This window comes from Moschus berezovskii, chromosome 7 (assembly GCF_049115385.1).
Source record: "Moschus berezovskii isolate FMDL1 chromosome 7, NW_MosBer_1.0, whole genome shotgun sequence".
NCBI classification, from domain to species: domain Eukaryota; kingdom Metazoa; phylum Chordata; class Mammalia; order Artiodactyla; family Moschidae; genus Moschus; species Moschus berezovskii.
Window position 1 is genome coordinate 31,798,222 of NC_142466.1, and position 15,636 is coordinate 31,813,857.

Below are 15,636 nucleotides of genomic sequence, written 5' to 3' on the forward strand. Positions count from 1 at the left end.
CGGGTGAGAGCCAGCTTAGAAGATGGTGATGGATCCCTGGAGGCTGTGACTGTGTTGGTGATGTGGACTCCCCTCACCTTCCCCCTTCACCCCGCTGTCTCCTCTTCCCCAGCCCCTCTGGCCCCAGCCACCCAAATCTTGTCTTGCAGGCTCTCTCTGTCCTTTTCTAGGGTCACACAGCGTCATCTTCTCTCGGTTGAGGTCGTCTTTATTTTCGCCCATCATCGTGTTTTCAGTGACACAAGAAGCATTTGTGGGCAGCCACTCTATTGAGAAGAGGGGGGAGTGGTAAGCAATCGCCATTTTATTTTTTTCAGCCGCAAGTCCAAACTTGACCCTGAAATACGTGGATGCGTGCGACGAGGGGAGAGAAGACGGGCGGAGGGCGAGAGATGCTTTGTGAGCACAGGGTTTCCTACCTTCGACCCTGACTTTGTATCTCTTTGGGCTGGCAAAGGACTGAGAGCCTCAGCTTCCTACCTTGGCTGCAAGGCAGTGGGGGAAAGTGCCGTCAGATTAGGAAATCTTTAAGAAGCAAACATCTTAAAGCCTCTGTATTTGCCCTGCCCTGGGTGCCAAGACAACTCAGTGAAGAGTAAGTGGTGGTGGCTGTGGTGGTTGGCATTCCATGGCTCACGGAAGGTGAGAAGGGGAAGGAAGATGGACCATGGAGGCTCCAGGGGGCTGAGGTCAGTCATGCAGGGATGAGGTGAGGCTGTTGCAGGGTGCCTCGATTTCACCGCATCTGTTCCTTATCCTGACAACAGTAGGAAGGTGTCGAAGGCTTTAGAACAGAGGACTAGTATAACCCAAATCATCTTTTGAGATTTCTTTGTGAATGAATTTAAGCCATTTGGTTGACCAGTAATTTCTAGGCTATCTTGGGAAAATAGGAGCTCCATCAGGAGAGGCTGGAGGGCTTCCCTGGTGGCTCAGTGGTAAAGAATCCACCTGCCAATGCAGGAGACACGGGTTTGATCCCTGATCTGGGAAGATCCCACATGCCGCGGAGCAACTAAGCCCATGCACTGCAGTGGTTGAGCCTGTGCTCTAGAGCCTGGGAGCTGCAACTACTGAGCCCACATGTCCTAGAGCCAGTTCTCTGCAACAAGAGAAGCCACCACAATGAGAAGCTTCAGCATTGCAACTAGAGAAAAGCCTGTGAAGTAACAAAGACCCAGCACAGCTAAAAATAAAATTATTTTTTAAAAAAAAGGCTGGAACTCTGAGTTTCCACCTACACTGCCTTATTCCTTAAGGTGGTGTGTTTCAGTGGAAACAGTCTCACACCAAATTCTGATATTAGGCTTGTGTGTTAGTCTCTCAGTTGTGTCTGACTCTGCGACCCCATGGACTGTAGCCCGCCAGACTCCTCTGTCCATGGGATTTCCCAGGCAAGAATACTGGAGTACGTAGCCACTCCCTTTTCCAGGGGATCTTCCTGACCCAGGGGTTGAACCCGGGTCTCCTGGATTGCAGCCGGATTCTTTACCATCTGAGCCACCAGGGAAGCATATCAGGTACAAGCATAAAATGCCCACAAACTGGCCCAGTGCTCTGTGAACTTGAATAAGTCCTATTGTTCCAGCCCTAGGCACTCTGACAGTTATTCCAAGGTGGATGTTCTTATGGTAAAATCAGCCAAAACCTTCTCTGGTTAGATCAAGCAAGAATTGGGTTGGAGTTGGGGGGTAGACTTGGAGCTCCAGGTTGTTGGGTTTGCATGATACTTAGACTGTTTATACAAAGGCTGTGGTGCTGTGTGCCCTTTCCAATCTGTCAGTACAACTAATTTCACTGATGTGTAATTAATGAACTTTGTGTAATTAACAGACCCTCTGGTGCAGATTAAGATAACAGTATTTGAAATGCTTGCAGTGGTCACTTTTGGAGAGTAGATTTATGATTAGATAATTAAGCATTAGCTAGCTGGCCCTAGGGTGTGATTTAAGTCTATTTTGCCTACAGCCATCAGTTTATGTTGACGTGTTTGCAGGCAATATTACATTAGTTCTGGCTGCTGTATGGGAAGTGAATTGGAGGAGACAGAACAGATTTAAGGAGTCCAGTCAGGATACCTTTGCAAAAGCCCCAGTGGGAGAGAGTCAGGAATCAAAGAAGCAACCCCTGCTTGCTGACCCAGATGAGGATGAAAACTGGGCTGGAGTGTTCCCCAAATGTGGAGGAGCAGGACGCACTGGCATCGGTGGTGGGATGCACCTGCTTTCCTGGTTGGACTCTGAGCTCCTTGGGGCTCAAGACAGGGAGGAGGCTTTCACCCCTGTGTTTTCAGGGCTCGGCCTGGGCCTGGCACAGAGCTGGTGTGGAGCCAGAGTTGGTCAGGCTCTGAGGGAAAGGAAAGGTATGTAATGGGCAAAGAGATGAGGGAGAAGGAGATGAGCTGAGGAGATGGAGGACTGCCTGGTGGGGGCCAGCGGAGTGAGGCCCACGAGGCCTGGATGGACAGGTCGGTGGTTTTCCATCCCAGCTGGGCCCAGGAACGTCACAGTGCAGAAGATCCAGGTCGAGGGGGTTTGCTGTCAGGTGGCTCCTGGAGGGAGGGCCAGTGCAGGTGAAGAAAGGCAGCTCAGGAGTGACCGGCCCATGAACCTGGCACCTGCTTTGTGTCTGGCACTGCGATGTGCTGAGCTCCGGCTGTGGGACCGGCCCACCTGGATGACTGACGACCAACTTCATCATCCTTCAACTGACCTCAGCTAAGTCATTTCCTGGCCCTTTCATTGTTATTTAAAAAATGGTGGTGGGGATTGAGGGAAGAAAACCAAGCTCATGACTCACTTCGCCTCCCTGCCTTGACCACTCAAGCTTTCCCAGAGTGGCTCACCTGGCAACTAGGTTGTTCACAGCTTGTCTACTCTCCGTGGGATTTGGAACGAGGTCCCCCCTGGCCATCGCAGAGGCCTGGAGGAAGGATGTTTATGTCGTCTGGGAGAGGCGGGCAGGTTTCCCAGGCACGCTTTCTGGTCTGGACACTGACCTGCGATCTCTCAGGCCCTCCTAAACTTTCTGCTTAAGCAAACATTATTTATGTTCGGCAGGAGAACCATTCCCCACTGTCTGCTTTCTCTTCACTCACGTAAAAACTACACATTTAATTTCTGTTTATACATATATAAACCACATCTGTAGGAGCAGCCTGGGGAAATGGTTGGTTGAAGATGGATTTTTGCCTTTGGAAAATGCAGAGGTGAGTGACATCTGTATATTGTGTTATCAGAAGCGTGACACACGTGGTTGATGGGGACCAGGTGCTTCACAGAATCCATCTGATTGAAGCCATACACTTCTCGCTGATGGAGGAGGTGGCGGCTCAGTTCTTCTTAGCAGAGGCTTGGTTGCAAATACCTGCCTTCCAGTTTTGCGGGTGGCAACAAGAAGCCTGGTAGGCTACAGTCCACGGGGTCGCAAAGAGTCGGACACGACTGAGCGACGGAACAGAATGGAACAAACAGTTGAAAGCCTTGGGGTGCTTTGAGGAAGAAGTTAAGGTTTGGCTCGTTGGCTTACACAAATGTGACTTGTGAAGGCACCTTCAGGTGGACGGGAGGGATATGTGAGGGGCAGACAATAATTTTAGATTAACCTTAGAGGGTTGGTAGAACTCACTGGGTATTCAACTGTTCACTTTTTACTTCAAGGCTTGCATTAACACCGATGTTTTCCTAATTGGCAGTATAGGACATGGATACGTAACCTTCCCTGATTTCACTCACATTTAATGCATTCTGACTCTGAATCTTGGAAGTCCTTAAATCACAGCTCGTTCATTGAACAAAATGAGGGACAGACAGAAAACACCAAGGGGCTGTCACCTTGCTTTGTTTCCTCATTTATTTTTCTGTGGGTTATTTTGCCAAACAGATCAAGCTTTTCATTGGGTTATTTCTCCAAAGCTTCATCCTTCTCTACCTCAGTCTTCCCTTGCCCTTTGTCGATGAATTTGCCTGTTTGGGGGAGTCTCACAGATAGGTTATGAGGTCTGTCTTGTCTCATTTTAGCTGGGAAGCATTAATCAAATTGGATAATTTCCTTTGATCTTATTTGCAGGATGAAGTGAGAGGATAATACCACGCTGTTTATGGCCCTCAACTTGGTAAGTAAGATATCCTTAATTTTAGCTTTTACAACTTGCATATTTGCTCATGAATGACTATCTCTCCATTTTTTTAAACTGAAGGAAATGGCAATTATGTGCGCATTTGAGTATTTTGAATTGAGACTAGGGTGTCCATTGGGATTATAAAATCATATCTGTCTTGGGAAGTTTTTCTGGAAGTTTGTCAGGATTTTGGTGAATCATTGAGTTTGCTACATGGAGGGATTGATTTTCTTCCATGACACAGAGCTTGGTTCCCTAATATCTCTCTTGTTTACACTAATGTCTAGTATTGAACTTTGAAGGAATGGCTGATGTCTTTCTCAATTGAAAATGAAAACATAGGCGAGAGTCTTTGAAAGCTGACAATGGAAAGTAATGTGAAATAAACCTTCTGCCAGCCCTGCCCTTCATCTCCACGTCTCTCTAAGGTAGCTTGGGTGATGGTGATAGCAGTTAACATTCAATGAGTGTGTCAGTGATAGGGTAGGCACCCTTCTGTTTCAACAGGAATTAACCAGTTCTTTACAACAACCTGTCACATGAGGTATCTTCTCTTTAAAGGTGAGGAAGCTGGGATGCAAGAGAGTTCTGATGATTGTTGATCATTCTGGTCTTGATGGGTCCACAGACTTTCTGAGCTCATCCTGACAAAGATGGAAACTTCTGAGGCCAAGCAGCGGACCCTCGCATGAGGAGTTACAGTCCCAGGACTGGGTCGTGGTTAAGATTCTAGCCTTTTACACTGTGATTGGTGGCATCTTGGGCAGGATCTCTTTTTCCCACTGCTGAGCTTTGTGATTTTGGCAGGAAAGTTTTCCATACATTCTGTCTGAGCCCTCCCCACTCTGTGAGCCGTCCTCGGTTTTCTCTCTGGTGACTCTCCTTCCCCCCACCCTCCATGGGGGTCTCTGGGGGACATTGTTTGGTTGCTGGTATGTATGTGAGTATTATTGTGCTAGCATTGGTCTTCTCTTTAAAGCGAAACCCCCAACTCCTTAGAAAATAATTGGAATTTCAAAAAGAGCTTGCTGGCATACTTTTATGCTGCAGAACAGATTGTCACATGCTGGGTTGAGTGGTTGAAACAGGCTGGAGCTGGGCTTTCAGGCTGGGGTCCCCTGGAGTGTCTCTCACAAAGGTCCCTGTGTGGGTGTCGTTTGGGCCTGGGGACACACTGCCCTTTCACCAGAGCCTGTTTATAAAGAACTCTACAAGCAGGCTTTTGTTTTCTTTTGCACTTTCTCTAGTAGCTTTATTAAAATGCTTTAAAAAGGGGGAGCTAGGAGCCCTCGAATGCCAGGAGCATTGGTTTTAGAGGGTGCAAAAGCAAAGTCTCTATTAAAAGTCGTACCATTGGCTTCTGCCAACCTCCAAGTAGCAGGAGAGAATGATGCCCACACCAGGGCGGCCACACATGTTGGCTCTCGCACAGAGGAGCTGGGGCCAGCCTCATGGGGAAGGGCAGGGCTCTGGCTGAAAAGCTAAACTGTTCAGGTTTGAATCCTGGGTGACCTTGGGCTTCTCTGGGCCTCTGTCTAACGCATAAGTCAGTGGAGATAATCATAGGGTTCATGTGAGGATTGAAATGTGGTAATGATCTTTAGATGGGAGCCCTGATGAGGGTGTGCACCCAGGGATTCAGCATGTCGTCACTACTCACTGTGCACGCCCCTGGGGGCAGGAAGCCTGACCAGGAGTGAGGCTCCTCCTGCACCCGAGTCTGCATACACCCCAGAGACGCCTGTGCTTGCTCTCCTTCCTGAAGGTGCTGCGGCTCCCGTCTTCCCTCTGCAGACATACCATGCTTTGTTGAGCAGGCCTGTTGGCACCAGTTTTCAAACGTTTGCTCACCTTGTGTCTTTGTGTTACAGTTTGGTAATTCCCACGATGTTTCAGAATTTTCATCATTACTTATTATGGTGCTCTGTGATCAGTGATCTTTGTTGCTATATGACTTGCTCAAGGCTCACATGATCTTTAGCATTTTCTAGCAAAAAGGGATTTATCATTAAGGTGTGTACATTGTTTTTAAAGATATAATGCTATTATACACCTCATAGACTACAGGATAACATAAATATAACTTTTATATGCGCTGGGAAACCAAAAAATTCATGTGAATTCCTTTTCTTGTGTGATATTTGCTTTATTGCAGTGGTCTGGAACAAAATCCTAAATCTCTCTGAGGTATACCTATCCACAGGGCTGTAAATGAGCTGATTGTGAAAGGTAACACTCGTCTCAATTTGTGGATATTTAGCTCCTCTGGGTTCACTTACAGGACTGACTCTTCCAGGCATGGGCCCCCCAGCTTTCTAGGCAAAGCCGAAAACCGCAGTTCTTCCATTTTGGCCAAACTCACATTAGTGGCTGGGAACCAGCCTCACCCCCTCCCCTCCTGCCCAAAACAAGATAGGAAGGCTGAGCTTAACAGAGACTCGGACAACAAGATTTAAATAAATAAGCTGTATTATCTGTACAAAAAAAATATAAATACAGTTTTGTGTTTTAGAGGAGGAGGTGCCTCCTTCCACATTCTTCAGCAGCCCTAGTAATCTTGTGGTGCTGCTGAGTCACGATTCACAGAACAAACAGTAAATGTACATTCATCTCATGCAAGGAGCATGCTGTTTCCCACCCCAAACCTCGGTCCTCTGGGCTCGCTCTGAAAGCCACCTTCACCTGCTGCAGCCTGACGCATGGACAAGCTGGAGGACCTCCGCTGTTCCGGAACTGTAAATGTTGGCCACTGGGTTTCCAGAACTGTTGAACTAGAAAGAACCAACCGCATCAGCACCCGTATGGAATCTGTCTCCCACATTCCGTGCATGACTGCTGTGTCACAAACAAACCCCCTCTTACTGCCCCATCATCCCGTGCCAACTATTACAATGTATTCTGTACACAGTGGGTGGATCCAGAGTTAAATATCAGCTTCTTCTAAAAATAGGAACAATACAATAATTGCCACTGAGTTTACAGGAACACAACTGCAGGAAGTTAATAAAAAGTCCCCCAAATATTTTATTTTTTCTGGAAGACAATGTACAATTATTAATATTGCACTTTTTTATACAAGAAATCCTAATAAATATTCACAAAAGATATACAGACATAGAAAACATTCTCTTTTATTTTAAATAAAAATTACACTGATTTTTAGTAACATGATTTCTCCAGAGCCCATTACTATGGTGAGGAAACCACCTTAACTGTCCATAGCTCACCTGGGGAGGACACAAAGCATAATTTCTTCCCTCCACCCCAACTTTTATTTCCAGGCTGGCTGGAAAATGCAGCCCTGATGTCAGTGGTGGCCTCTGAGGTGAGTGGCATTTTGCGAGTCTGTATATGTGGCGCGGGGCAGTCTGTGTGAAGGGTGAGTGACTCTGGCCACCCTGCTCTGCTCTAGCTGCTACTGAATGGTGGCCAGTGTGGTGAGACCAAACTCACTCGCCCAAAACCACTCTGCTGAACGAGCAATTTGCCAAAATGTCCCAGATTTTCAGTTTTGCCACTTGACTTGCTACAGCCTGTCTACCATAGCTGATGGCATGACTAGGGTGTCTATGCTGCTTTGCCCACACTGAATTAGCAAAACTGAGGTATATTAATTCTGGTGGAGTATATCATATTTCATTGTATGGAGGGTATGGTTGAAAAGCCTTCAAGGACCTTCCAGGAAGCTTTAGTTACCCTTCAGCTTTGCTGCTGTGCCCCTTGGCCCCACCCACACCTCTTGTCTGAATACACGGGCAGCTGTCATGGGGCTGTGGTCCCACCCATTACCTGGTCAGCTCTGGAAGGAAGTGGTTGCTCTGATCTAATGGATACTCTGACAAGTTGATTAATAGCTTGGTTTTTGACAAGTTGACCCTAGTCCCTGGCCCTTCAGTGAAGCATTAAAAACCTTATGGGTAGGAAACCCAGTCTATTCATGATCAAAACACCTTGGCCTGTGTCAGCAGTTAGTTCCGGGCTGGGGGACTCTTAATTTAGAGATGCCAGGGGTGGCATGACTGCACAGCTATGCCCTGCTGTCTCACCAGCTTTGCCCTGGGGGTGTGGGCAAAAAGTTCACTGAGCCACCTCGGGGCCTCCTCTCCACCCTAGGGAGGGCATGGCTCCTGCATGCAGCCCAGGCCCAAGGGCAGAAGCGCTCTGAGCCCCATAGCCTCCCCTGGCCCCACAGAGGTCCACCAGGCATGTGGGCTTGGGGTTCAGAACCTCACCCGCTGCCTGCTTATCCCCTGCTGTCCTTCCCTCAGGAGCACACACTGCTTTCTTTGTGCTGCTGTCCCTGTGCTCCCTGCTTCATTTTCTGCATCACCGTGCACTTCAGCTACTTGGATTGGCTTCCCTTTACCCCTACAGTGTTTTGAGTGCTTGTTGCTCTGACCCCCCGCCACCACCCCGAAGAGCTGAGTTCTGGGCTGGGTCTTTAGCATGGCTGGTGTTTCCCCTCCCTGGTCTTGACCATCCCTGGCCAGGAGAGTCGGCTTGGTTGTCCAGAGTCAATACCAGTGCTTTACAAACTCTCAGGCGCCCATCCGTCTGCCTCTCTCGTCTGCTGTTGGTTCTGGCTCCCTGCTGTCCCGAGGGCTACGCTGGCCTCTTCCTGGGTCTCTCTGGGACCCAGGCCGGGAGGGAGCTGGCTGGCCAGGGGCTCTGCTGGCTGGCCCATTTTGCTCTGCAGCCTCCTTCAGACCTCCGTCCTTGTCCTGTCCCCTCTTTCTGGACTCCAGCCAACCGAGAGCAGACACGCTGGGGGCATCACATCTGGGGAGGGGGCAAGGAAGGAGGTCGAAGAGGGTTGCGTGTGTAGGGGTGGGGAGGGGCAAATAAATAAATAAAACGAAGAAAGCTTCAGTTCTGTCCAAGGTGGTTGCATGAGTCCTCTGCGCGGCCAGGGTAGTGTTCTCGCCTCGCCCTGTCTTCATGCTTTGGCACAGGTTCCACAGCAGCGAGATTTGAACTGGTTGAGTTGGCAGAGTTTCAGCTGTTTCACCTTCTCACAGTACCTGGTGGTGTCTCTGCATTCCGCTGGTAAAGGGGACAGAAAGGAGGTGTGAAACAGACTCGGTCATGGCCGTGGCCACCAGGTGCCTTCCGGGGTCAGACTCTTGTGCTGGAAGGGCCACTGCTGTCCGGCACCTCTGAACTGGCCTTGCTCTGGTGGAGCTTGGCCATCTGCTCCCCAGGCTGCAGCTGGGCGCCGAATGCGGGGGCTCTGGGCCTTTCTGACAGCCCCCTTCCTTCCTGAGGGTGGTCAGGACTGCCTCACCTCTTAGGCAAGGTGCCCTTTTCCCATGGCATTTGAGTATCTGAAGCTCATCTCCCTGAGATGGTTCCCAGAAGGACTAAGTTCTGCTCCACTTCGGGGCGGGGGGGGGGGCATGCAAGTGAGGCCTGCCTGTGGTGCCTCTTCCCTTCCACTTGAACCCTTGTTTGCTGTAATCTCCCGCCAGCCTCTCTACTCTCTCCCTGCACTGTGGCGTCCTAGTTCAGTACTGGCACAGGCTACGTGGTTCTTCAATTCTGACGTGGATTGGGGCTGCGCACATCAGTGCTTAACGCAGGAAGTCTGAACTGTTTTCATGGAAAACCGTGGTCCTAAGTGTGGGAGCTGGCAAGGATGGGCCAGCACCACAAGAGAGGACCCAGGCAATGCCTGCTTGGGACTGTGTCTAGAGGGTGTCTCTTCAGACTCCGTGAGGCCCTGACTGAGGAGGAACTGCACAGCAAGACTTAAAATTCTCCTATTCTTTGCCTCATGCTTTGTCTCTGTCCCTGGGAGGAAGCACCTCCAATGTATTTGGGGTCCAAAGGAAGGAAAAATAGGTCTCCACCCAACTGGGACACACGTGTGGTGGTGGGCTGAGGAGGTGGCTCTAGACTTGAGGGAGGGAGTGCGTATCAGACCCCGGGTGAGGCTCTTGCACAAGCAGGTGGGCGCACCCAGGGCGGGCGGGGAAGGAGGCCTGGTCGGCAGGTCCTTGCTCTGTGGGAGGCGGAGCCGCAAGGGCTGCAGTGTTGGCTGAGTGGGAGCAGCTCTGTCTGCTGCTCAGGTATAAACTGCTTTCTCCCCAAGAGCCACTGTTCACTTGTCCTCTCTGAGTGTCTGTCTGTGTGTGTATTAGTCACTCAGTCGTGTCCAACTCTTTGTGACCCCCTGGATTGTAGCTGCCAGGCCCCAGGCTCCTCTGTCCATGGAATTTTCCAGGCAACAATACTGGAGTGGGTTGTCATTGGCTTCTTCAGGGGATCTTTCTGACCCAGGGATGGAACCCGGGTCTCCTGCATTGCAGGAAGACTCTTTATTGTCTAAGCCACCAGGGAAGTACCCACAGCCAGACTACTGTAGGTGAGCTGGAGGCTGATCTCATCCAGCACTTAGCCAAATGCACCTGGCGCTCTCCGGGGCCAGCTCGGAGCCCTTGGGCCATGCCCAGCCATCCTCTGTGGCCTGGACACATGTATACACATCCTCGCACACATCTTTGTCTGCCTGCATGTACCCCTCTGAAAATACCTGACTCTGGCCCTGGCTCAGGATCCCCGGGAAGGTGGAACTACTGCCCTGTGTTCAGGCTCGGTCCCGGGGACTCCCCGCTGTACCCGACTCCTGGTGGGGAGTATGCAGATGGCTCTGTGGGGTTGGAACATACTGTTTTCACAGGGGGTGATGTTGCAGCGCTGCCAGTTGGCTGGCCGAGGTACCCAGGAGCACAGGTGGTCGGGCACTGCCTTGTTGGTGCGGGTGTGCACGCACTCCACACGCCGGGACTGGAAACCGTAGTTGCCGCAGGTCGCCGTGCACAGGGTCCACAGGCTGACCCTCCAGTGTACGCTGCAGGCTTCTGACCAGCAGTTCTGGGTGCTCACAGGCCTGTGCCAGGGGAGTGGGAGTGGTAGGGTTAGGGTCTGCGCCTCTGGGGGCCGGATCAGGGGAGGCAGATGTGAACACACTGCTGTAAACCCAAGACTGTCAGGAGCCCCGGGTTCTTATCTGTTTTTCTGAACGGCTGCAGGGTCTCCAAAGACCCCTTCCTCTAACTGGGCCTCTGTCTGCTCATCTCTACAGCGTCTCTGTCACTGCATGATCTGGGAATGAGCTCCACCAGGCTGGGGGCTGGCAGAGCTGTACTCAGGGCCTGGGACCTTAGGGAGGGGGATGATGAACCCTGACGCCCAGGGAAGGAAGGAAGAGAGGGGCTGGGGAGGAATAGTAGGCAGAGACCCGGAGACAAGGGCTCAGTGTAACTTCTAAAGGGAAGTGGACAAGAGGGAGAGGCCGGTGGAGCCCTTGGGGTCTGGTGGCCCCTCTGTGGACCTGACCTCCTGTCCACCCTGGGGCCAGAGCCAGTCTCTTGTGCCAGCTATCCTCCTCAGAAGAACAGCACCCTCTGTGCTCTCATCTCTGAACGAGGAAAGCCCAGCCGGATCCATTCAGTAAGCATGAGGCCACCCCGAGCCATCTACCTTTGGGAGTCCAGTGGTCTGGAGCGGGTGGCGGTGGAAGGGAACAGTGTCTGACTGCAGGGACTGTGGGAGGTGGAGGAGGCACGTTCAGTCACCGTCGTCTGTCCGTGCTGTTGACACAGGGGCTGGGGAAGGGGTGGTCCGTGGCTTTCTCTTACCTCGGAAGGGCGCTGCACTGCTCTGATGGCAAGGTGATGCCGTCCAGCGTCTGGCAGAAGACTTGTCTGTGCTGCACAGCAAGGCGAGGCCCGATGCAAGGCCCACTGCACTGGGAAGCAGACAAAGGTGACATACATGTTAGCCGGTCGTGGGACAGGCCGCGTGCCCAGGCTGCGTGGGGCAAAAGATCCCTGTGCAGGGGCTTGCTCGAGGTGGGCAGATCACTGATTTCGCCTCTCTTTAGGCCGCTTTCGAGGCTGTCCAGCACGTTTACTTTTCTCGGTGCCACAGTGGGGTGGTTCGCTCTGCTGCATCCCGTGAGCTTTCTCATGTTGTTGCTCTCTCTAGTTGCGAAGTCGTGTCTGCCTCTTTCGCAGCCCCACAGGCTGTAGCCCACCGAGATCCTCTGTCCATTGGAGTTCCCAAACCAGAATACTGGAGTGGGTTGCCATTTCCTCCTCCAGGGAATCTTCCCAACCTAGAGACTGAACCTTTGTCTCCTGCATTGGCAAATGGATTCTTTACCACTGAGCACATGGCTGATGGTAGTGTGGAGGTGCTCAGAGAAGTCAGCCGCCTCCCAGATGAACTGTATGCAAGCTGACTTGACACAATGTACTAGGGATGTGGTGGTAAACTTGAGAGTCCTGAAGACCTCTAAACAAGACCCCCTTGCTGAATTCATTAAAATAATGATCATTCCTTTCCTTTCACTGGTTTCATTTCCTCCAGGATAAACCAAAGGTGGCTGAACAAAAGTAGACTTAAGTGTGTATAGTTAGTCCACGCTCATGGAGATGGTTAAGCTTCTTCCAGGACTGGCAGAGCCAGCCTATCATGGTAAATATTCCCACCAACAGTGATGTCTATACAATGCGAAAGCAGCAGGCCCTTAGCTAGCATCTGCTATTTGAGTAGGGTAAGGGGACAGATACCCCTTGGAGGTCCTGTTAGAACAAAGGCTCTTAACTTGAAAGTATCTGGACTCCTAGGGATTCATAGGGGAGCTGTTAACCCTTAAAATTACAAGCGGAAATCCTGTTTTATTTTAAATTTTTTCTTTTTAGTCTTTGACCTCCTCACCCGTTATTTCCACACTCCACCCCCTGCCTCTGGCAACCACCAATCTGTTCTCTGTATCTGTGAGCTTGCTTTTATAAAAAACTATATTCCACATATAAGAGAGATCATATAGTATTTATCTTTCTCTGTGTGTGCCTGCGCCATCATGTAATTTTTGTGACTCCATGGACTGCAGCCCACCAGGCTCCTCTGTCCATGGGATCTTCCAGGCAAGAATACTGGAGTGGGGTGCCATTTCCTACACCAGTCTTTCTCTGTATGACTTATTTAACTTAGCATGCCCTTGAGGTGCATCCATATTGTCGCAAATGGCAAGATTTTAGTCTTTTTTATAGCTGAATAAGGAGAAGGCAATGGCAAGCCACTCCAGTATGATTGCCTAGAAAATCCCATGGATGGAGGAGCCTGGTTGGCTGTAGTCTATGGGGTCGCTAAGGGTCGGACACGACTGAGCGACTTCACTTTCACTTTTCACTTTCACACATTGGAGAAGGAAATGGCAACCTACTCCAGTGTTCTTGCCTGGAGAATCCCAGGGATGGGGGAGCCTGGTGGGCTTCCATCTATGGGGTCACACAGAGTCGGACACGACTGAAGTGACTTAGCAGCAGCAGCAGCAGAGCTGAATAAAATTCCATTGTGTGTGTGTGTGTATATATATAAAGAAGATGTGTGTATACACACATACGCACACACACTACACACACATATATACATATACACTACGTTGTCTTTATCCATTCAGCCAACAATGGACACTTAGGTTGTTTCTATATGTTGGCTATTGTAAATTATGCTGCAGTAAAACATGAAGGTGCAGATACATTTTCAACTTAGCATTTTCTTTAGGTAAATACCCAGGAGTGGAATTGCTGAAACATATGGTAGTTTTAATTTTTTGAGGAATCTTCATATTGTTTTTCACAGTGGCTGCCCCAATTTACATTCTCACCAACAGTGTAGGAGGCCTCCCTTTTTTCCACATCCTCACGAACACTTGTTACTTCTTGGCTTTTCAATAATAACCATTTTGACAGGTATGAAGCTGTATCTCAGTGTGTTTCTGATTAGTATTTCTCTGATAATTGATGGTGTTTCTGATTAGTATTTCTCTGATAATTGATGTTGCGCACCTTTTAATGGACCTTTTGGCCATGTGTATGTCTTTGAAAAAATGTATATTCAAATCTTTTGCTTATTTATTTATTTATTTTTGAACAGAGGAAAATTTATGCGTCGAACCTGGACTGGTCACTTATGATAATATACATGCTACAATTCCATTCTCCCCAATCATTCCACCTTCACCCTCTCCCACAGAGTCCCAAAGACTGTTCTAAATGCCTATGTCTCTTTTGCAGTCTCTTATACAGGGTTCAGGTTACCATTTTTCTAAATTCCATATATATGCGTTAATATACGGTATTGATGTTCTTCTTTCTGGCTTACTTCACTCTGTATAATTGGCTCCAGTTTCATCCACCTCATTAAAACTGATTCAAATGCATTCTTTTTGATGGCTGAGAAATACTCCATTGTGTATATGTACCAAAGCTTTCTTATCCATTCATCTGCAGATAAATCTGCTTATTTAAAACTGAATTTTTTTTTTTGCTATTGAATTATATCAGTTCTTTATATATTTTGGATATTAAACCCTATTGGATATATGATGTGCAACTATTTTCTCATTTAGTAGGTTATCTTTTCATTTCATTGATATTTCCTTTCCTGTGCAGAAACTTTAAGTATGATGTAGTTTCACTTTTGCTTTTGTTACTTCTGATTTTGGTGTCAGATTTTAAAAGATCAACACCAACACTGATGTTAAGAAGCGTACCACCTATGTTTTCTTCTAGGAACTTTATGGTTTCAGGCTTTACGTTCAAGTCTTTACTCCATTTTTAGTTAATTTTTGTATATGGTGTAAGGCAGTGGTCCAATTTTCCAAACTACATTTATTGAAGAGGCTGTCCTTTTCCCATTGTATGTTCTTGGCTCCATCGTTGTAAATTAATTGATCATATATTTGTGGAACTATTTCTGATAGCTTTGCCTTCATTTTACTTAGAACCCCGTGGGTTTCCTGAGCCTGGATGTCTGTTTTTTCCCCCAGGTTTAGAAATTTTTCAGTATTATATCTTAAAACAGGATTCCTGCTCCTTTTTTTCTGGGACCTGTATAATGCAAGCCCTTTAATCTAGCTTAACTTACTTTCTCTCCTGCTCTGATTGGATGAGTTCTACTGCCCTGACTTCACATTTACTGATCCTTTCCTTTGCTTCGTCTAGTCTGTTGTTGAACACCTCTAATATAATTTTCAGGTAATGTGTTCTTCAGCTCTGTGATTTCTATTTGGTACCTTCTTATATTTTTATCATTTTGTTGAATTTCTCATTCTGTTCACACATCTTTTTATTCACCCGTGCTGAATTTCTAAAAGCTCTTAGGTGATGCCAATATTATTGGTCCATGAACCTCATGTTAAACAGTAACAAGGCTTACGGCATTACAAAGAATAGGGAACTGCTTGATCTCAAAATCTTTTTGGTATTTTTGCATTGGTGATATTGTTTGGATTGGCTTCAAACCACAGATTCCCACCAAACCTCCATATTCCTCTCCTGTAAGAATGAAAATGGTAAGTTTCTGACAAGAAAATTCTTTTGAAATAGTGTCATGCAAAGATCTATTCCTTCATTTTTCTATCTCTTTGAAGTCTGTGAAAACCATGCTGGTTTTAGTCGAAGTAGAACTAAGACCACCTTCTCAGTTCTAACAACCTGGCTTCA

At 48.4% G+C, this 15,636-nt stretch overlaps 1 protein-coding gene across 1 annotated transcript in view; it reads right to left on the reverse strand.

The window, feature by feature from the left end:
- Window positions 1–6,594: 6,594 nt before the first annotated feature.
- The window catches only part of ADAMTSL1 (ADAMTS like 1), a 529,587-nt gene continuing 520,545 nt past the window's right edge, over window positions 6,595–15,636 (reverse strand). The window contains exons 27-29 of the mRNA XM_088837881.1: window positions 11,761–11,870; window positions 10,789–11,009; window positions 6,595–9,163 (exon numbers count right to left, since the gene is read on the reverse strand). Coding sequence (XP_088694007.1) covers window positions 9,057–9,163; window positions 10,789–11,009; window positions 11,761–11,870 — 438 coding nt within the window. The 3' untranslated portion in view covers window positions 6,595–9,056. The remainder of the gene's footprint in view (window positions 9,164–10,788; window positions 11,010–11,760; window positions 11,871–15,636) is intronic.